General features: G+C 37.1%; 1 protein-coding gene across 2 annotated transcripts in view; it reads left to right on the top strand.

Moving 5' to 3' along the window:
* Positions 1–12,150, top strand: part of LOC145996077 (cytochrome P450 6k1-like) — a 50,212-nt gene extending 38,062 nt beyond the window's left edge. For both annotated transcript variants that reach the window (XM_083132322.1, XM_083132323.1), the window contains exons 2-5: positions 2,798–3,745; positions 6,322–6,540; positions 9,877–10,128; positions 11,734–12,150. In XM_083132322.1, coding sequence (XP_082988448.1) covers positions 2,798–3,745; positions 6,322–6,540; positions 9,877–10,128; positions 11,734–11,906 — 1,592 coding nt within the window. In that variant the 3' untranslated portion in view covers positions 11,907–12,150. The remainder of the gene's footprint in view (positions 1–2,797; positions 3,746–6,321; positions 6,541–9,876; positions 10,129–11,733) is intronic.
* The last annotated feature ends 12,040 nt before the right edge of the window (positions 12,151–24,190 follow it).

Below are 24,190 nucleotides of genomic sequence, written 5' to 3'. Positions count from 1 at the left end.
TCGCACCATATTCAATTAATACGAGTAGTTTTGTTTACAATAAAACACGTGAGGTTTCTTGCTCCTTTTCCTACAAGTATTTTCTCCAATGGTTACTTTAAGATTGTGAAACTGTTTAATATGATGTGCCAGTAGTGTCGGTACAATATAAAAGGTACAGTCAACGGCAAAGATAGTGGTAGGCAAATTGTCCAACGCTATTTTCGCTACTTTTTTATTCTACATCCTGTGTTGTTTTGAGGAATGAAACTATGTTAGTTCGAAGCAGGCATTGTTCTCTGCTTATTGACGTCTTTATTTCAATTCATTGTCATCACATTGTGTAATTCAGGTGGACAATTCGCCTACTGTTTCTTTCGCCGTTGGGTGTACAAAGCTATTGACTAATAGCATATGCATGCTCAGAGTAAAATAGTTTGTTTGGCATAATAAAAATAGTTAGTTTCTCGTAACCAAACAGATTATTTTACTAATCGTGCACATTAGCTTAGAGTTGCCAAAATAAATCTCAGAATTACATAATTAAGTAAAGGCTACCAACTTTTCTGTTTGTACCAAGAAGCTAACAAAACGTTAATTGAAAGAAATGATTTTTTTTCTGTGTGGGCATTTAGAAAATAAAGAAAAGATATTAAATTCTGAAATATACGTGTTCCGCATTGTTAATATAATAATTATGAACTGACCCAGATTTAAGGGGGTCTTTCGGAGACTACTGCATCTGTAGACCTCCTGCTTCAAAGGTGTTCTGCTGGGAAGAAATCCTTTGAAATGCGCCTCAAAATTAAATAGAATGAGACTTGAAGTGCAATAGAAGTATTAAAATAAACTAATCTGGACCTTTACGATGGGCCTGATGTGGTACTCGTGGCACTTCGAGATATAACAGTATTGTCAAATATTTTCATCGCTTTTAAAATAAATTGAAGGTTATATTTTTTTAATATTGTTCTAGTAATAGTACTATTGTTCTCACGGTAATATTTGTATTGCAATACGAGGTCTCCTCGATGACGTGGTGATAACGTCATAGCCTTGCAATTGTAATCTATAGATCACTGAGTTACAGTATTTGGTTGTTTAGAGGTATTGTATACGTTGCTGGTGGTACAAGTTAGAATTTATCCTCGAGTTGGTGAAGTACCAAACTTTGTCCTCACAAATGTCATTTCTAGATCCGCTACTGCCCTTCTTTGTCATTTAGTGTCCACCGGACCAGAATGCTGTCCTGTAAAGTACCACGTTTTTATCTTTTTGTAAAAGTAAATAAATAATAAATATTACAAGAGCTTGACTGTGTAATTAAAGAATGTCCCATAGCATAACACAAGTCCAATATACTATAATGGCCATGGGTCCAGACGCAGTCCAGTGAGATTGACATTTGAGTGTCTTGATTTCATTTGATTTTGATTTGATTTAATTTATTTTACTTCGCGTTTTGTGCCTCTTGGCTAATTTGCGAAGATGGGGATGAGTGATGAAATGATGAAATTGATGAATGGACATTCACAAACAACCAAGCCCGAGCGGGATTCGAACCCGGGACCCTTGGCGTCGCAGCGCGATGTGCTAACCACTCGGCGGCCACAGGGTCCAGCATTGAGTGTGTTGAAAAAGGATCACCCCTTACACCCTCTATGCAACAAATGACATTCAGATCGCGCAGTTGTTACCACTATCAGTCTTGTTACAAACAGTATTTGTTTTTTTGTTTCTTTTTTGTGATTGTGTATGATTCTGTATGCTTGGGTTTCTTCCATGGTTCTGTGTAGTTTAAAAGAGCCAATAAGGTTTGGACTTTCAGCCCTCCCCCATGTGACGCGGGAGGAAGTATAAATATGGCCTCTGGCAGAGGACAGGCAGAGTGTGTTTAGGAACTGGATAGCAGAAGGGAGAGCGATCTTCGGGCTCCAGTGGCCTCCCTTGAGAAAAAGCATCCCGAGGCAGTTCTGCCGATGCTTAGCTTCCACTTGGCAGTTCTGCCGTGGAGCTCAAGTTAGAGGAATGTAAATAATGTAAATTAGAGAATTATTGGAAGAATCCGAGCCTTGTTTTGATGAATTGTAAATAAATGTATAAAGCCCATTTCTGCGAGTTTTCAGCAATCACCCTGCAACATTAATTTCAGTAAGTTCTTGCCTGTGATTGATTCTTTGGTTCTGAGCGCTCTGGTGAGGAACGGGATGGGAACCCAGGACTAACGAGCCTATTTAGTTGTTTCTTTGGGTTTTTCCTGCAAGAAGCGGCCCGGTAAGGGTGGAGTGTAGCGGAACAGTCTTAGAATCAAATTGAGCGATTCCGGTTTGTTTCCCTATTAGAATAAATTTTGTGTGACACGCCAATAGTTTAAATCAATAACAAACTGAAATTAAGCTTTAATACACCGTGTTCCATTAATTGACCCTGTAACTTTTCTGACAAAGGTTATATATTGCTTGAACTGAAGAGAGCCACGTAATAAAGAAATTAAATTTGGAATGTGGTAAAATTATTTTTTTAAAAGACATAAGTAACCATTTGACATAGTTTGTTCTAAAAGTTATGGAGGCTTATGGGCAGGGAAAGGGGCACACACATATGAATCCTTGTCTGTTCATAACCAATACATTAGCTTCTAAGTGTACGGACAGGCTGGCCCAAAAAAGGTAACGGAAACATAATACAACGGTTCTTAATTTCGGTTACCATTTTTTGGCCACCCTGTATATAAGTTGTTTTTTTTTGTTTTTTTTTGCTGTTGTTGTTTCATCAGAATCCACTATTGTTGCGCTTTACCACTCTCTTTTTATTCCAGCCGTAACAAGCATGATGTCTATTCTACTCAGTGGTTGGTTCATTGAGCTAGTCTCCTTGCTCGCAGGCTCTCTGGGATTGGCCTATCTGTATTTGAGCTACAAGCAAACTTATTGGAAGAGAAAAGGCGTGCCTTACGTCCAACCGAAATCCATCTTTGGAACCTTCAGCGAATCAGCAAAGTTGAAACAATCTTTCGCGGATGGGATCAGGAATCTGTACTTTCAAACCGAGAAACAGAGATTTGTGGGAACGTATTCACTTCACAGACCCACTTTCATCGTAAGGGATCCCGAGTTGATAAGGCTTTTCCTTGTGAAGGACTTCGCCCACTTTCAGGACCACACCTTGAGAGTTGACGAGAACGTAGATCCACTGGCCGCAAAACACTTGTTCAACTCCAGAGGCCAGAAATGGAGGGATCTGAGGGTTCGACTCACCCCCACCTTCACAAGCGGGAAGCTTAAGAAGATGATGTACCTGATCACGCAGAGCGGGGAGGAACTTGGCAAGTTCCTTGAAGACAGAGCTGCCGGGAAGGAGATCTTCGATGTTAAAGACGTCCTTGGGAAGTTCACAACTGACGTCATCGCCGCTTGTGCTTTTGGGATACAGTGCAACTCTATGAAAGATCCTGACGCTGAGTTCAGGAGGATGGGGAAAGCTCTGTTTGAGCCCACTTTCCTTAATGGACTGAAGGTCAATATAAGAGTTTTGAGTCCAGCATTGGCAGATCTGTTGAAGCTGAGGTTTTTCTCAAGTCACCTGACTGACTTCTTCAGGAAGCTGGTGAAGGATACAATGGAGTATAGGGAGACCAACAATATCGTAAGAAATGACTTTATAGACCTTCTAATGCAAATCAAGAAGAAAGGTTACGTTGAAGATGAAGAAGACAGTAAAATTATCGAACATGGTGGAACTGACGCAAGGAAGAATGGATTCAAAGGTAACAAACAGTACATTGTGTACCCTTTTAGAATGACTTTTCAAAAATCTTTAATTGTTGAGGACATCCCTTATTAAATTTCGATTAGAACTGAGTTTCCAACCGCCATATCCTTGTTTGAAAACACATTCAAATGATTGCTATTGCTCAATACAGTGCCTCAATGTTGACACAGTTTGAAACAGAATATCTCTGTAATTATAGCAGATATACATACAATTTTTATACACAAGTTAAAATACAAAACAGTAATTTTGCCTGTAGTATTATATTGATGTGAAACTTGGTTCATTACATTAAAAGAGGAACATAAATTAAGAGTATTTGAAAATAAGATCCTTAGAAAAATACTTGGACCTAAAAGGGATGAGGAGACAGGTGAGTGGAGAAGGTTACATAATTTAGAACTCCATAATATATATTCATGTCCAGATATTATTAGAATAATTCAATCAAGAAGACAGATGGGCAGGCCATGTGGCACGAATGGGAGAGGAAAGAGGAGTTTACAGGATTCTTGGTGGGAAACCCGATGGTAAGAGACCTGTAGTAAAGCCAAGACTAAGATGGAGGGATAACGTTGAGATGGACCTAAAGGAAATCAGTCAGGATGGATTGGATTCCTATTGCCCAAGATAGGGACAGATGAAAGGCTTGTGTTGCTGCAGCTATAAAGCGTCGGATTTAAGAAGGCTAGAGAGTTAGTTAGTTATACAATTTTGTGGTGTCGTGTACCATACGGCTGTAAATATTCAAAATTGCCACCTTTCGCCTCAATGGAACGACGTAGAACAGAGCGACATACCGACTGTGTTGTTGTCAATGGTCTTCCGCACCGTCCCTTCACATCTTGCACCGTTCTATTGACTTCAAACTTGTAATTGTTACCCTTGTTGGTGGTTGTGTTCCAAATTCAATTCTCAGTCAACCTCAGTCGTGTTATCAGTTTTCCAGTAACACTTCAGTACCCACTTAGGTTAATCAAATGATAACAGCATCTCCTCCGTGTTTATTTATAATGCCTGCAACAAACGAAAGCGTTGCTAAGTTCCTCACTGCCTTCTGCATTATTTACCACAAAAAATCGTATATCTATCTGCTTTAATTACTGAGATATTCTGTTTTAAGATGTGAATAATTAATTTGAGGCACTGTATATCAAACCAACAAAGAAATTTATCTCTGAAAACTTTCCTTAGGAAAATGTTCAATGTTTCGGGTATTACTTTCTTCTTGGCTTTCAAATTTTCATGTCGTATATAGTGGGATGGGCTAATACGTTAGCGGAGTTGTTAGCACATCGCGCTACTACCACGTCAGGAGTTCCGTGTTCGAATCCCGGCCTGGGCATAGCTGTTCCTTGCTAGTGTGTTTTTTATCATATCAAGCATCCTCATCGTTGTGGTCAACCAAAAGAGGCAGAACAGCGACGCTAAGCAACGTCACCGTGTCTGTGTTAACACAGTTGTGAGTTGTGATGATATTGCTTTCCAGCGTGTTTGTATTTTTATCACTTTTGTCACTTCTGGTTAATCACGACGATGATTACGTAACACTGAGGGACACTTACAAAGAACATCCATGCCCAGACGGGGACTCGAACCGGGCACTTCGGTGGCAAAATCGGAAGTCTACCATTTAATGAATTCAGCCACCAGGTAGGCAGCAACACGTTTGTAGATTAATATGAAGTTATTATTCAAAAAATATTTATTCATATATTTATATTGTCTTTATTTTTTTAAAAACATTATACAGAGTTACTTATAAACCCGTGATACATTTCAGAGATTCAGCACAGATAGCGCTAATTTTGATTCCGATAGAAGAACAAACCTCCAACTTTTTTGTAGGAAACCGCACAAGCGCATAGTTGCCATGCTTTGCCACTAGGAGGAAGTAGTAGCATGGCGCTAAGTGTGTTGGAATTCGCAAGAACCTTGTCCGCTGTGACTGCACAGCTATGGAGTATAATTTTAAAAGGAACAAGAACATCAAGAAGTAGTATGAGAAATTTCGAAATGAAAGCTGTCCGTGATATGCTAATACTCGTGTAGCATTGGTTAAATAACTGCCGCATCAACAAAGGTGGACACACGTGTAGAAAAAAAAATTGGATAGTTAGTCGTTCTCTCGGCATCACAATTATCACTGCATCATTTATATGAAGTACATTTCTAAGATGTTTCACGGACTTATGAATCGCCCTGTATAGCAGAGAACTTCTTTAGAAAGAAGTACTAACTCCTTGCTATTTCTACACCAAATAAAACAGGTCATGATTGTTATGCAAAAAAGTAATGAAATCGTTTATATTTTTTTATCATGGCACAGACTATCTTTGGCATACATGGTTTTCCTCCAAAAAAGATGTCTTTGCAGTGTGGCGTGCCCAGGATTTTCGAAAAGACGGGGTTACGTATACTGTTTTTAGTAGTCTGTGCTCATTTTGCCATATTTTCCTGCCTTTGGAATACTTTTTTTTAGGATTACTAGGCCCCACCAACCCCCCATTGGGCACGCCACCACTACTTTCCTGGTATTTTGTAACCATTTGTGCTCTTTTCTCTCAACAGAATTCTCGCACGATGACCTCACAGCACAAGTTGTGGTGTTTTTCGTCGCTGGCTTCGAAACTTCGTCCACAACAATGAGTTTTGCATTGTACGAGCTCGCTTGTAACCCTGATATTCAAACGAAACTTAGAGAGGAAATTGACAAAGTACTGGCTAAGCACAAGGATGTTACTTACGAGGCTATTCAAGAGATGGAGTACTTGGATTTGGTGGTGAATGGTAAGTATTTCTTACTACCATTAATACTAACTTTTTTGTGCATATTGCCTTCTGTCAGCATTTCGTAGGTAACAAGTCACCATTCATCGCTAACCGCGATAAGTTATTTTTAAATAGGGTGACCAGACATACTCTTTTTAAGAGTATTATACTCTTTTAGAGGTTCATATACTCTATACTCTTTTCAATTTGCAAAAATCCCCAAATATACTCTTTTCCTTGATATTTAATTTCATTCATTATTTTACGCGTAAAAATGCCTTAAAATCCATAGAACGGAAAACATCAAGATGTCAACAAACTGAAATATTTACTCCTTGACTAAAGAATTTCCTATAAACAATTTCAAGAGTCATTTTCATATTTTATCAACAAGCAAAACATATTTCAAATTCATTGGAATTTAATGATAATGATCAGGGCTGAGCCGATACCACTTTGAACCGATGCCGATACTCTTACCGATTCCCACCGATACCGATACCAATACTTGAAAATTGCAATAATTCAAATTTGTTCAAAATATTGATCAATATTGGTGTGTAAATAATATCCTCCAATTATATGCATCAACATACCAAGAAATTTGCTTTAGAATATTCAAAAATTGCATCAGAATATTAAAATAGATATTATGTAGTCACAAAATATAGTTTTTCGTGCAAAATACAAAAGAAATTTTAATTTTGCATAATTTCCAGGGTAATTAGACTGTAAGAATTTACAATATAGAGAAAGTCTCCAATTTCGTTAATTTTCAGTATCCTAACTAATTTTGGCCTCCTAATCATGAATCTGTTGTAAAAAACCAGGGGTCACGCCTGGAAATTGTACAAAAATTGTTCGTTAGCGCCAAAAGCCATCCACGGGTAGCCCCACAAACCATTGACGTTAGCCCCAAAAACCATCCACGGGTAGCCCCACGAACCATTCACACGAGGTTAGGTTAGGCCTGTTAGGTTAGGTTCCATTAGCACTCATTTCACCCCTAAATTCATCGAAAAAAATAGGGATCGTACTAGAATTGAACATCATAAATAATTTTCTTGTAAAACAACGGCGTGGTTGAACACAATGACAGGAGATTACATTTTTGTTCGTAAAACTACGCATATACACCTATATATAAAAAAATTCAATTGTTTTTTTTTTCAAATTTTCAGACGTGACCCCCGGTTTTTTTCAACAGATTCGTGATTAGGAGGTCAAAATTAGTTAGTATACCGAAAATTAACAAAATTGACTGTCAAGATTTTTGTGGACCCCGTGAAAGACCAAAATCCCGGAAAGTATCGGTAGCTGAATTATAATTATGCATCGGCTCAGCCCTAATAATGATATTTTTTGAAATTTACTGTGCAATTTCAAAAGCCGTCTTTCAAAAATTTCAAAAGCCGTCAATTTCGAAAAACATCTTGAAGATTGTGGGGAAAGAAAATAATCAATGATGGGTAAGTGGAGGTCAGTGTGCAAAGATTTAGTACAGGCTGGGTCAAATTTAAAAGTGATTGTGCACTCTTATAAAATTCGTGTTTACTCTGCCTGGCTCAAATGTTGGTTGTGAAAGACTCTTCAGTGTTATTAAAACTTATTGGCGAGAGGAAAAAAGTACACTCCTGGTGTCAACACTCGAACAAGTAATGAAAGTGAAATTCAATGTGGACATGACCTGTGAAGAGTTTGGACTGGCAGTAAAGTACGATTTAAATATACTCAAGAAAGCAAAATCATCCCAGAAGTATGAACGATGGTGCCATTGGTAAGTATTTGTAATTAGCTAATTACATTAGACCCGTAAGTAATTTGAATCTGTAGAGTGTAGGCCTATTTTATAGGGGCTATAATAGAAGCAATAACAAATAGCCACCCTTATTTTCGTTTTCTTTTTATGTGCATGCTCACCTTCAACCTATACTATACTCTTTTTGGTCAACAAATATCTGGTCACCCTATTTTAAAGATATGTATATTTAATGATAGAACTAATTTTATTGTTATCATTTATTAACAGAATCGATAAGTATCTTTTTAATAAGTATCATTAGACCATTTCACGAAAAGTGGTCCTAATCCATGTAAATAACAAAATGAATTAATTTAAAAATTATTAGCGTTTTTAATTACATTAAGGCTTAAATGTTTACGAATGCATGTAATTTGCATATTTCACCAACGAAAATTACTAACATCTGTAGTCTATGTGCTTTATTGACAATTTAAGTTTAATTTTGCTACATTTTAAAGCGTCACACATGTAACACATTTTCGTTAATGCTTTTCGTGTATTCAGGCTATGCCATCATACTCAAGTTTTTTTTTCCATTTGTTAGTAGACACCACACTGAATACTTCATAGTTCTGTGGAATCAGTTCATTATGAATATTTTAATCCAATCTCATGTCTAGAATCTTACATTTTGTGTGTGAAATGTCACACATGTAACACTGCAATACCCCAATAAATATATTTTCCTTAACTGTCTGTTCCAACGGGACCTTTTAGACTGAAGCGACACTTGACATGCGACACGGTGGTTTCACATCGAAGTTACAAACAACACGTGCCTTATCTAGACTACAAAAAGGCATTCACTACCCATTTGCTGTGGCAATAGACCGAGGCGACACGATGCACGCTGTTGAAAAAACGGCCTTTCCGACCGACATACAAGCGACACGTGCAGCTTGTCGCCTTACTACGATACGAAAGGTTGCATTCATTTCTGAAGTATCTTTTCGCTTGGCGCGTGTCGTTTTGGTCTGAAAGCTCCCGAAGCACAGAAGAAGTCAAAGATTATGGTGCAACACAGTCCTAGTTTAATTCAATGGGTTTGTTAACAGGCGTGTGTACACATAACAATCTGAAAATATGCGTAACTTATTATGATGATGAGATCACGGGTAGAAAAAACGAAAACTTCTTTAGGCGCCAGCACCTTTTAGTCAGGAGGCAGCCTGTAGAAGAAAGCCATGAATCCAACTAAGATAAAGCTACACATTTTGATATGTGATCTGATTATTATTATTATTATTGATTTAATCCGTGATTTTCAATATTTCATACACTTCTTGCAGACTTTCACTGTCCTCAAATCTTATAATCGCGTCCATGACGTCGCCTCAAGGAAGCCTTTGCCTTGCAATCAAGGGGTCCTGGGTTCGATCCCACTTTAAGTGTAGGTACAGACCTGATTAGTCTATCTGAGCATAAAATAGACTTAAAAACCAACTCTTGACAGCTTTCGATAAATAAGTTTAGAAAGAGAAGCTCTGGAAGAAATAGTGCCCTACATATTGCAGACTAATCATGCTTTTAATTCCATTCTTCTTCCGCAGAGACCTTGAGGAAATACCCACCAGTGCCCTTCCTAACAAGGGAGTGCACCAAGGAGTACAATATTCCTGACACCGACGTCACTCTCGAGAAGGGGACAGACGTTATCTTTCCAGTGTATGGCATCCACTACGATCCCAAATATTACCCACAACCAGAGAAGTTCTTGCCGACAAGATTTCTCGAGGAAGTCAAGAGCAAGAGACCTGCTTACACATTTTTGCCATTCGGAGAAGGGCCTAGGTTATGCATTGGTAAGTATGTTGTTATTTCACAACAAAACGGCATTACCGTTCTGGAAAGTTTGTGTGTTTAGTATTTTAAATGATAAGGCAGGTTGGGCACCCAGAAATTTCGATGGCGACTCCTCTACACACTTGCATCAGTGAAGATGAGTGATTTCTTACCGTCTGTCACCCTAAAACTTACAGAAATTTATCTGCAAATGAAAGTTCAATATTTCTGTGCATGCTTACCACACCAGCAAGTTTGCAAATGGAAGAGAAAGTTAGACAATGGCCTCAGTTCGCAGGCAGATGGGTGGAAAGGCCTTTGCAGTGGCTCATAAGTGTCTGCACGTGGACCCAAAAGACTTATTCTTCTTAAGGTATGCAGGCACCAACTCAAAGTTGGAAATATACAGTAGATCAGAAATATGTCTGTGCTAAGATGCAGCACGCTTGTGCAACCCTACATGCATAAATCTACTTGATAAGAAACAAGAACAAATTAAGGGTTTCATTTGACTCTTCCTTGTAGGTTAGCTAGATCAAATGGGGATCACCATTGAAGCAAATTAAGTATAATAATTTTGCAAATCTGGCAAATAGATGAATTCAACTACAGTCACGGGAAGTCAATGAGATCGTTTACAACTCTTAAGTGCCCATCATTGTACCACCTAAGCAATTGCACAACAATATACATGCAAAAACTAATTCGCAATTATAAAAAGCATGTTCTTTAACTAAACACCATTCTTGGTATTCCTTAAACAATTTGCTGTAGATCGTTGACTTGAGAAAAGGTAATGAAATTAAAAGTTTATGCCAAAGTTTACCTATTTATGTAGTTCAAAATATTTACACTGGGAATCTAAAAACAAATGTTTCATTACTTGTAGTATTGATGTTAGGTTTTTCCGTTATATCTACTATTATTTACTAGCAAATTAAGAAATTCACAATATTATTATGCTCACTGACACTGGAAGAATTCATATAAAACTGTATTCCGTATTTTAAAAATATTAATGATGGTATATTCAAACATTATTTTATACCATTTTTATTTAAGAATAGATTAGTATTAGGTTAACAATAATAAGATACCTTACTTACATCATTGGCTAATTTATGAAAGCACGTAAGTCTACGCAAGTACAATAGTGGGAAGAATAAGCATAGACAACATTCTGCTGCTCTGTATTGAAAAATTAAAATCTTTATTGTATAATTAAACTATTCGCTGTGAGATAGGTAGAATAACAATGAAATATTAAATGTATTTATGAAAAATGTTCCTTTAAATGTGAGCATTATAATGATTTGCTATTATATAATATACTTAATTTAATATTTTGGTGAGATTTTGTCGCTCTGTGGAAATTGCCATGTAGTTCCACAATAATATGAACTTTCAAAAACATTGCTGTAACTAAATTAAGTTTTCTTACTTTTTTGTTAATCACAATGTAAGGCGAAAGTAGTATGTGCAGGCTATAAGCAATGCATTTTTTCCTTCGATGTGGTGATTTGGTAAATACAATTTCTAAGATACAGATTTTGCATATCATTATGTATTTTTTATTCTGAACTTCTTCGAGTCTCAAATTCACCTACATTACTTTTTTTTTCTAGGGATGAGATTTGGACTTATGCAAACAAAAGTTGGGCTGGTTTCCCTCCTTCGACATTACAAGTTCAAGACTTGCAGCCAGACACCGATCCCCATGAAACTAGATCCAAAGTCCTTCATATTGTCGACGAAGGGTGGACTTTATCTGCAGATCACCAAGAGGAATGAAGGGTAACTTTCTGGTTTTTTGGTTATTACAAAAACCGAATATCTTTTTCCTGGATGTCAGAAGCCTTTTAAAGGAAGCACATCCAAATGAAAGAAGATAGCTACATTTAGCGTAAAGTTTTTAAAGTGTCTGTCTTTTTTATACCGTTGTTGTTTATAACGCGATGCAAGAGATTTTCTTACGTACATATAACAACAAGTAAAAGTGTACTTTTGTAAGTGAAGAAAGTAATAAAAAAATGATAGTATTATGCATGCATTTAGTTCTGCAACAAACATAATTAATTTAAGACCTAGTCAACAATAATCTCCTAAAAAGATATGCTTCAACACTTTAACATATTTATTATATCTTGTAGTAAAATCAATAGATTGAGAGGAAACCAGTGGCTGAATATAAGGAAGGTGTTTCTATACCGTGGGGGAAAAGCTTGTGATGCTATTCCGCATTGGTTGTTCTTATTTCTGGCCATCTTAATGTATCTTCATCTCCCCAAGTTGTGCCCCAGGAATTCTGCACTAGCCAAAAAATTGGCATCAAGTATCGAGGCTATTTTCTGTGTGAAATGCATTCTTTTCAAGGGAGCGTGATATCTAGAAATTGCACCGTTAATTTAAGAAGTGTGATATTTGAAAATGCATTCGACGTAGGGGGTATTACAATAACTTAGACTGTGATCATGCAAAGTTAATCATAAAGACTACTAAAAATGCTGTGGCATATTCCAGTTCGTGCATATATATGTGTTTTTGTATTCCTTTTATTACAGATCTTTTTCTCAGCTACAAAAGCAAATTTTAACTATGTCAAACATTATTACGGAGAAACTAGATGCTTAGAGTGCGCATCAAATCTCCTGCATATGGCCTTGAACGGCTGAACAGCACCAGCGAATCACAGACGTGCGGCGTTGCCGTGCTCTCCGTGACAAGGCGTTTCGCTCAACCACGCTGTCTCTTTTCCGTGTGAGATTTCGACATGGCACCGCCACGGTACGCTGCTATTGGCTTTCGCCATATGCAGGAGATTTGACGCGGACTTTAGTTATAAACACAACATCGTTATACAATATTGCAAATGATGCTCACTGATTAAAATTTTTGTTCTTAAGCCGCCCTCCTTGGTGTAGGGGTTAGCATAGCGTGATACGACACCAGGGTATCCTGTTTTTTTTTTTATCCCGGCGTGGGCACGGGTGTTCTTTGTGAGTGTCCCTTCGTCAATTTCATCATGTCATCACTTACGTTATTCTCATCGTCGTGATTAGCCAAAAGTGGCAGAAAAGCGACACTAAATAATAAAAATTAAATCAAATAATTATTGTCCTATTGACAATGGCATGAAACTATTTAGGAATAACGATCTCATTCCAAAGCACGTTATCGAAATTAATCTATCTTTCACGTTTAGTGGGGCGTATGTTATAACAAAGGTTTAGAACCAATAAGGTCACACAGCCACAAAATAAAAATTGTGTGTTCTGTCGAACTTGCACTTGCGACGTTCACTAGTCAATCATTAGCACGATTACATTTCGTTCATAAATATTTGAAACTAAAAACGCGAAGGTGAAGATACAACTGCTATGGGTCTATATATTAGTGAAATAACTGAGCAATATGCAGTTCACTATTACCTATATTTCCATTTCTTGTCACACACATTACCACATAACGACTATTGATTCTCGTTGCTATAGCAACGTTAGAATTCCAAATATCTCGTTTATACAGCGTATATTGCAATAAATAACATAAAACATAATTAACGTTGTACAAAGTAATAATTATACATTTTTAAACGTTAATATAAAGTGATTTTTTATAATAATATGAAATTAATAATTTCAATAAACATATAATTATATTGTGCGGATTCACAGGACCGTCACAATATTCCCCTCCTCCGGGAAAATGAAAACTACGAAACACCGAGGAGGAGTTTTAATTTATAAATCAGTCAGATGTGTATCAACATAACTAACACAATGTTACAAATAGACAATACTATTTGACATACGACAACAACGTGCACCTAAACAGATTTGTGCCTAACAGGTAATAACAAGTCAGAACATAATACAACATTCAATTGTACAAAATAATAAACAGAATGGTTTCCCTTTTCCAGTATCTACTCTCATAAATTTAATTTTCAGACAAGAGTTGATTCCTCTTTTCTTCCGAACAGTTAAACACTCGAAGATTTGAAAAGTTCACCTTGTCATAATATTGCTGGTTCATTGTGTAAAGAATTGCATTATTGTCCTTAATTTCCTTGACAATGAATGGCCCAATATACAAGTTGAACAATTTATGAATCTGGCTGTTAATTTTAGAACTAACTTGCCTATTTTTTATCATAACCAAATCTCCTGTTTGAAGTTTGATCGAGTTCAATGCATTCTTAATCTTCCTACTTCTTCTAGATTGTCTAGTCCTGATTTCTGCTAAAAACAATTTGCGTTTCCATGGCAAAGATTTAATTTGTTCTGGCCAGCCGATTTGTTCAAATATTGAGTCCTTCATATCTTCATGTAAGAAAAGTTCACTAGGAGATAATCCGGTAACTGAAGAGCATGAATGATTTAATAACTGAATAATATAATTTATTTTTGGATACCAACTGGTGTGATTATCATTGCAGAATAATCGCAGTAACCTAACAATCTCCTTATTGTACCTCTCAATAGGATTAGATTTCGGATTGTATGTAGTGGTAGTAATATGCTTAATTTTCCTTGAATCCACGTAGGCTTTCCACTCATTTGATGTAAATTGGCTTCCACAATCTGATAATAATACATTACATACAGGGTAATGTTTAAAATATTGTTCTTCAAAACGATTGATAATTTCCCTGGCAGTCGCTTTTCTTAACGGATAAATCATAACAAACTTTGACATAACGTCTACAATTGTGAGGAGATATTCATATGTACGTGATCTTGGTAATTTTCCGATTAAATCAATAGAGGAAATCGTGAGGTTGGTGAGAAACGACGTGATATTCATCTCTCCGCAACGGCCGACCTACAATCTTTTTTCGTGCACATTCTAAGCAATCTTTCAGGTAATTTTTAATTGATTTTCTCATGTACGGCCAAAAATATGCCCTTTTACAAGCTGCTAAAACTTTCTGATAACCAAAATGTCCATTTAAATCATGCACCTTATGCAATACCAAAGGTATAAGCTCACGTGGCACTACAAGTTTACAAATTTCATCTGAATTGGGTTTATAAAAAAGAATTTTGTTGTGAAGAAGATACTTTGAAAACTCCTTATCAGTTGTACTATCTTCCAGGTGAGAAATTATATTATTGCATTTTTCATGTGCTCGTTGAGCTTTTAACCAAGTAGAAGAAGTATCATCTTGTGAATCTTCCACAATTACTTGATTGATATATAATTTATCATCAAGTGCAGAATAAGTAGTACAAGGCGGAAATCTGCTCAACGTATCAGCAATATTATTCGAAACTCCTGGGACATGATATAACGTGAAATCAAAACACTGCAGTTTGAGAGCCCATCTCGTAAGACGAGAATTAAGTGATTGTGCAGTTTTAAGCCAAGACAACGACTTATGATCTGAATATAAGTTGAAATCAGTTCCTTTAAGATATATAGCAAATTTCTCCAGAGCAAATAATATAGCTAAACATTCCAATTCGTGTGTACTATATGTAATCTCTGCTCCCCTAAGAGCACGACTGCCGTATTGTATGACACGAATTTCATCATTATCAACTTGCCAAAGTACACAACCCAATCCTTTCTGGCTTGCATCAACAGAAACACAAAACCTCAACTCAAATTCGGGTTGACTCTATGCTGGTACTGAAATTAGAGCATTCTTTAGTAACAAGAAAGCTTCTTGACACTGAGGTGTCCAATAAAATGGCACATTCTTGCGTAAAAGATGATATAATGGACTAGCAATATCTGAAAATCCATGTATAAAACGATTCCTCCAATTTGCCAGTCCTAAAAATTTGCGAAGTTACTTTTTGTTTTGAGGAATGAAACTGTAGAATAGCTGAGTCTTTATCATGATCGACCTTAATCTCGGAACCAGACACCACATGACCCAAAACTTAATTTCGTTTGGAAAAATTTGCATTTGGCAAATTTTATGGACATGTTCGTCACCTGCAATGTGTAGAACATAATCAAGATGTTCAAAATGTTTCTGTATTGTTGGGCTAAATATTAAAATGTCATCAACATATATCATCAGAAATGAATGCGTCTCTGGTCCAAACACCTTATTCATTCTCTCAACAGAAACAGATGATTTTATACCAAATGGCAAGTAACAAAACACGTGCTGTCGTCTTCGATACGAAAAAGCTGTGTACTTATATGAGTCGGGCGTAAGTGGTATTTGAAAATATTCACAGGAGAGATCAATCGAAGAAAAATATCTTGCACCCTTTAAATGTTGAAGTAGCTCGTTTATAGGTTCAACATGGGTAAGTAGTGAAATTACATGTTGGTTTAGGCGACGAAAATCCACCACTGGACGCCACTCACCATAGATTTTGGGACGATATGTACTGGGTTTAAATAAGGCGAAGACATCTCTTTAATTATTCCCCAGGCCTTCCATTTCTCTAGTTCCCTTTCTAACGCTGCTCTTTTGGCGAACGGTACCGGATATATAGGTGCCTTGATTGGTTCCTTTGTGTCTAGTTCAATTTGATAAGGTTCTACGAATGCAGATCGGGGTCGATCAGAAAACAACCTATGATATTCTATTATTAGATTCTCAAGCTGAGACTGCTGCTCCGTGTTGAGTGATTCACACGACCGCACCTTCGTTGTGATCTGATCTAGAGAAACGACAAGTAAAAATTTTCTGCTTCTTTGACTATAGTAATTTCCTGCATCTGGCAGCGATCCCTATCAGTTGTGATTTTGCTAGTTAAATGGCTGAACCAATTCGGAACCAGTAGACGGCATCAAACTAATTTCGGTTCTTCTAAAATCGAGTACAGCTTTGTATTGCCTTAAAAATGGTATTCCGAGAATTAATTCAGCATGCAGTTGCTTCAATACAAACATCTCCAAAGAAAAAACTTCCGAGTTAATTGAAATACTTATAATCTTCCGACCAGCAACACGAAACTTCTGATGTCCTGCAAACGGCAATAACTTAAGTTGATCCACTGTATCCAGTTTGGCACTCGGAATAATTGATTTTATACTGCACCATAATTCATAACTGACTAAATTTCACTGGCTTCCACTGTCGATGCCACACTGTATGGTAATACCGCAAACTGTTCCTGCGATCAAAGGTTGATCAGTAATAGGAGTAGGTATACCAGTATCATTTAAAATCCAAGTACGTTCATCTTCGTACCAATCTAATTGAAAAAATATTGAAAGTGGATAACAATGATCAACTTCAGATAAAATGGAATTACTTAATACAGCATACTGACAAGTTGTGCCTATATTATCACTACGATATGATTTAGACGGACCCTCCATTATGTTAGTGCGAGCAAACTGGTCCACGTTTACCCGCGACGTTCGTTTAATGTTGCTTCAGGGACAGAAGAAATGAACTGTTTACAAGAAGTTTCTCTTGGATCGAAAGATGGAGCATTTTCATTTAATGGAGTATTCGCCACTGCAGTTGCATTGCAACTGTTTCCCGTTGACAACTGAGAAGACGAATATCCGCAATTGGCACATACACGGCATGGTTGGAATGAGTGAAAATTATTGTTAGAGAACTGAGAGTTAGGACGCAGTGTAAATTGCTGTTCTTCTTGTTCGTTTCTGGCATTGAAACTGTTGCTCATAAATCTACCATTATTGTTGAAGTATCGTGAGCTTTGTGGACTTCTATTTTGCCGGAAATTTTGAGTTCCTGCACCATTACGCCTGTAACGATTATATGGTCTGTTAGTTAGGTTAGGTTTCCCAAAATTATTATTTCTATTAAATATCATCGTCTTCTGGCTGGAGTTTGATTGTTGGTTTTCAGCAACAAATGGAACATATGTACGTGGAATCTTAATTCTTTTATTTTCATCGCTAGAAGAAACAAAATGAACGCTATCATTAGGTCTTACGTTACGTCTTGAACCTTGATTTCCATTAGGTTCATCATCGTTCACAAACGATGAACTTTTAGCAACACTTTGAACTCTCAGTTTTGCCCTTGCATTATTATTGTCGGTAAAACTTTTAGAATTATTCCCATCATGTCGGAAATTTTTTTCACGTACATTATCATGAACATTAAAACTCTTGTTTGATCTTGAATTCACTAAATCCAACCTCTTTAGTAAAGCAATTACATCATCCATTTTAACTAATCTAGCAGCTAATATTGTTTGTGCAATATATGTGGGCAACTGATTGATTAAAATATCAATAACTTCTGCATCATTCGGACGATCAACTAAATTATAATATGCTGAATGCGTACGAATAGCAAAAACTTCCATACTACTCGTCGATTTAGGATCATATTTACGACTTCTAAGTTCAGATAATTGAGCCTGAGTTAACGAATAAGACGTGTAGTGATTCAGAAATTCGTCAACAAACTGTTTGTACGATGTAAACGAATCGACATGAGTATTATACCAACCTTCTGCAGGTCCTTGAAAACAATTAGTAATAGATTCAAGCCTTTGCATGTCAGGAACTTGCAGTGAGTCTAAGTAGGACGTTAAAGTTTTAATAAACTTATGTGGGCTTGATTTTTCAGGATCTCCAGAATATTTAGGAAGAACAGTAAGTTCATTCAATCTTACCGACCGTCGAGGTTCTTGAGTAAGCGAACGCATACAATTGTCAGGATAATCGCATCGATGATTTTGCGGATTTGCTGACTTTTGGTTTAGTTGCCTCTTTCTTTCCTGACCAGAACCATCAGAATATAAAGAACGGGTTGATTGACATAACTTGTTAGTATTACTAGTTCTCACTCGATTATTTCTAGAACGTTTGTGTCTTTGTGAAGCAATGCGATTGTGTTCATGATCAAAAACATCACGCGCTGAAGAATCAGATGATTTAGGAGAGGTTAGGGTCCGTTCAGGAATACCAGGTTGACAGTTACTATTCACATGAGAACTGTAAACTTGTACAGGATTACTTGATTCAACATTAGTCGAAATATTAGATGTTAACTTAGTAATATTTTCCTCACATGCTTCCACGCGCTTAGTTATTTCGTCCTTGCTCACAACGACTTCAAATCTTTGAACTTGCCGAGACAACCCTGAAACATTGTTCTGGCATTCTGCAATCTGATCATTCAATCCAGCAAGTAAATCGGAATTCTCTGTACAAGTAGTGTTGACTTCCTCGATTTTCTCTGTTAGTCCTTGCACTTCTCTTTCCATTTCCTGATGTAATGAACGTGTTGCTAATTTGCAGGACTCGGCAACTTCAGCTAATTCCTTTCGTAACGATGTACTCAATTCGTGGCAGTCAAGCTTAAGTAGTTGCTGTGAATTTTGAATTTCCTGTTGAGATTCCCTGATTTTTGTAAACTCAAGCTGATAAGACTCTTGAGTTTGCCTCATTTTTGTAAACTCAAGCTGTTGAGACTCTTGAGTTTGCCTCATAGAATCTTGAGTTTCCCTAATTTTTGTAAATTCCATCTGTTGTGACTCGCTGATTTTTCTTAACTCTGCCAGCAGATCAATGAAAAGGAACATTACTTTGCCCCGTTGACGTCTCTGCCAACACAGAAGGACGAAAGTCAATTTCTTGAACATTTTTTGACTTCTTTTCCATTGCACGAAAGCTTCAATACTGAACGGATCATAAGATGGATCACAATCTGTACAGAAATAATTTTCATTTAACTGGTATAACTCCCAATGCTTATCGGACAAACCCAAACATTGTAAATGATACCAATGGCCACAATTTTCACAAGCTACCAACCTTTCCTTATCGGGATCTTTGCAGCACTTCACCATATTCATGGCACCATTCTTATTTTGTGATTCATCAAGTTCATCGCCACAATTGATAGATCTAGCTGTAAGACTTGTTTTGGATCTCAGATTATAAGGATTACTTGATGCGTACATAATATAAATGTATGTACAAACTAGATTCACGAGAACAATATTGTAAGTTAACACGCAAAACACATCACTCAAGATCGTGCTGATAACGTTCCACAATACTGGACCACCAATTATACTGTGACGTTCACTAGTCAATCATTAGCACGATTACATTTCGTTCATAAATATTTGAAACTAAAAACGCGAAGATGAAGATACAACTTCTATGGGCCTATATATTAGTGAAATAACTGAGCAATATGCAGTTCACTATTACCTATATTTCCATTTCTTGTCACACACATTACCACATAACGACTATTGATTCTCGTTGCTATAGCAACGTTAGAATTCCAAATATCTCGTTTATACAGCGTATATTGCAATAAATAACATAAAACATAATTAACGTTGTACAAAGTAATAATTATACATTTTTAAACATTAATATAAAGTGATTTTTTATAATAATATGAAATTAATAATTTCAATAAACATATAATTATATTGTGCGGATTCACAGGACCGTCACACACTTCTATACGAAAGTAATTTTCAATTTAAGCATAGATCCTTAAATAAAATTTACTACAACTTTTCTACACTCGATGTCACTCCTCCTCCATGGTTATTATTTTGGAGAGATAAAATTGTAACCACGGAGAATTTGTTGCAACTAAAGCTCTCAATTTAGGAATATAACATGTCCCCTCAATTGTGTGTCTAGATCTACGCATGTGCTTTACCACACACTTTTATTTGGAAAATGGCATCCACTCCTACATAATCGATTCATAATCCATGAATAGTGGCACCGTATCCAACAGCACAACACGCTCTGCCATTTTAGCTGTAGACGCCACAGGGCAAACACGATGTGATTTTGAATTGTTAGCAGCAGGTGGAACGGCGCTACCTCTCAACTCTGCATCCAGGAAAGGCCATACAAGTGTGTGACGTAGCAGGTCACTATGCTGAGCGTTCCTGGAGGCGCCCATGACGTCAAAAGCATGGTGAGACGTATTTCGCCTCTTGCATCAGTCAGAAGAAGACCGAACTACAGCGCCTTGAATAACATAGTGTGGAAAACGGCACGTTTCTGCGCTCTCTGGCTGGTTCCACTCGAAAATGATCCGCTAGAGGCGCTGGTGTTGACCCCGGTGCTTGGTGTTCGACTGCTTATAATGGAAGTAAATGGAGTTTTCGCTGCAACGTCTGATTCTTTTACATGAAGCATTTCTATGAATGTGATAATTGCTATGATATTTGGTACAGTGGTCGCGAAGATATTAACGAACATTCCAGACAGCCGACCACGTCCTGTTTTCGTCATACTTTCGTTAATAATACGGGAGAAAAAATACGCGTGGAATGCTCTTGGCAACTAAATTTTTGGTATGAATTAGGTTCATTATTATTATTATTATCATCATCATCATCATCATTTAGTTTAAAGATAACACATTGAAGCATTTGTATTTTTTTATATTTACTGTCTCTTTCCTTCCGCTTTAAACTAATCGTGGCGATGATAATAATGATGATTGCATGAAACGACAACTGGAACCGCACAAAACTTTCTTAGTGCCATCGACATGAGTGTAAGGAAACTTACAAACCAATGGTACAAGCGACACGGGATGTTGACACTGTCATACTAGTGACACACACTTCCAGACTGTAAAATAGCATTCATTGCACATGAGGTTCCAAACAGCAAACGACACGTTCATATGGCGTATTCGCATGCTACTTGTTACTTCGGTCGGAAAGCTCCTTAAAGCAAGGGTGCTCAGACCGAAGCGACGCGCTACAGGGGCAGTTCCCAACTAAGTGACAAGCGACATGGTGCCTTCAGCCTATTAGCAAGCGTTGCTTGCGAACAACAGATAGGAGACACGATAAACCGCACATTACAACAACAGGTCTAGGCGACACGATAAGCCACACGCGTCGCTTTGTCGCTTCTGCGTCGCTCAAACTGGGCCATTTCCTCAATAGCTTGCAACATGTTGCCGTGGTTTGTTGTTCGCGCATACGCGATGGAATGAGTGTCTTGCTTTAGTGAGATTATGCACCAAAGCGACAAGCGGCACGCGACACTTATCGCTTGAGGATTTCACCAACCGAACGCTGGTAGTGTTGCCCACGAGACGAGACGAGACTTTGGTCTGTCCCGTCCCGTCTCGTGAAAATGCTGTCTCGTCTCGTCTCGAAAATATTAGTTTGTCCCGTCTCGTGTCCCGTCTCGAAGGGTTCTGTCCCGTCTCGTTTTGTCTCGTCTCGTCTCGTAAAAGTGATCCGGGATATCATGCCAACAAAAGTCAAAAGTAGCAGAAACACAATATTTTTCCGGAAAGTTGGAAAAACCTCCAAATATTTTAACCATTGCGTGGTGAGAATAAATAAGGTTCGTTAATCATGAGGACATTAATGTTAAAAATGCAGTTTCTTGGTTACTGATTGCTAGGTATCTTATGAAATCTACCTTGTGTTTTTCCTCGCTTCCATACAACTGTCTATCCATCGTACATAAGTGAGTGCTCTTTTTCATTACTGCTATACCTTTTGGAAGTCTTCAAATGTTTTCCACTAGACCTTCTTTCTTTCTGAATGTCGCACTTCCATGCACTATGAAAATGTACATTTTTTCTTTCAATTCTAAGCTTGGCGCTGGGAGCAACAAAAAAGTTTTTAAATGTGTAGTACGAACACAAAAGACTATTTAAAATTTCAATACTTAGTATATTACAAATAGAAAACATTTATTGTTCTTAATATTGTTAAACATCTTCTATGACATAAGTTTCAAAAAGTGTTTCTTTGTGATATTGTGCTGTTTCTTATGCTCAGCTTATGACGCACATACTTCTTTGTTTTCCCTTTAGCCTCTAAGTCCGGTACCACCATCGCTTCATCTAATTTATCCTTCGGTAGGCACGCATCTAGAAATATATGTCGGGGAAGGTGTCCGAGCCAAGTGTTTCAGAAAAAATAATAATAATAACATTAACGACAACAATTAAGCAAATGTTTAAATTAATACATTAATATAATTCATATGTATGTTCACTTGAATATGTAAATTAATTAATTCTATTATTGTTATTACATGAAATGTTACAAAGATGGTAGAAGAATAGTAATATAACAGCACGAATATTAGCTAATATCTAGCGTACGTGTAGTTAAGATCGCCAAAATTTGCATAAAAACAGCCGTCCTGGCAAGAAAATTAATGTCAAAAAAGGTGATAAATTGACTATTTGCTGAATAACAAAGAAGGATGTTACATCCAGTTGAAGAATAAAGTTCCTGGTTAATATTTTATTCTCATTATTATAAGTAGTAGTTTACATCATAAATCTTCATTGATACTGTCATTTAAAGCCGTATGATCCCAATAGAATCCTTGTTTTCTAGTGAGTTCGGCAGGAATAAGTAACCCTCGATTATGCTAAACAAATATATTTTCTTGTTTAGCTAGAGCAAGGCCCCAGGAGGATGCAAGAAGCCGTTCCTGCAAAAGTGTATGTTTTACGAAGCGAAGAAACGTGAAAAAACCACCACGTATGGAAGGCAAACCTGCATTTAGTTCATATCGCATATTTACAGAGCCGTGCCTCCTGAAGTTATAAAAATCCCAACTTGAATGATTCTTTTAGACATGCTATAGTTGAAAAATTATGTTTAGATGCACCAAAAGTGCATCATTATCAGATTATGCATATAACGTGTTATTGGAATCAACATATTTGTGTAAATTGGGTGCCTCCCCGATGGCGTAGTAATAAAGTCGAGGTCTTGTAATGAACGGTCCTTGCGTTCGATACCCAATGGAGTCAAAAAGTGGATCGGATCGCACATTAAACTGTAGGTAGGTTCGTGATTTAGCCTATTTGTGAATCAAGTGGACTTAAAAAAAATTAAAAAATTATCAACCTTAAGAATATTAGAATCCACTAATTCACCCGCAGGTAAGTCAAATTTCACATATCCGTCTTCATCCTCGTTCATAGACTTCCTGCAATACCTTGTGAATGTGTGTTGCATCCCACCAGGTGCGAGAAATGTGCAGAGTTATTCTTTCCTTGTACTGCGTTATTTCTTTTCATAACAGTAAGTCTAAATTCTCGATTTATCTGAACTTTTAAAAATATGCAAAATACGTCTCTATCTTTATAAAACAACCACCCTTTCTCATGTATCTGTAAAATAATCCCACTCTGTCTCAGAA

Source organism: Lepisma saccharinum, chromosome 12, assembly GCF_977018435.1.
Source record: "Lepisma saccharinum chromosome 12, izLepSacc3.1, whole genome shotgun sequence".
In the NCBI taxonomy this organism is placed as follows: Eukaryota; Metazoa; Arthropoda; class Insecta; order Zygentoma; family Lepismatidae; genus Lepisma; species Lepisma saccharinum.
Note: the sequence above shows the minus strand (reverse complement) of the source record. Positions and strands in the feature narration are given on the sequence as shown.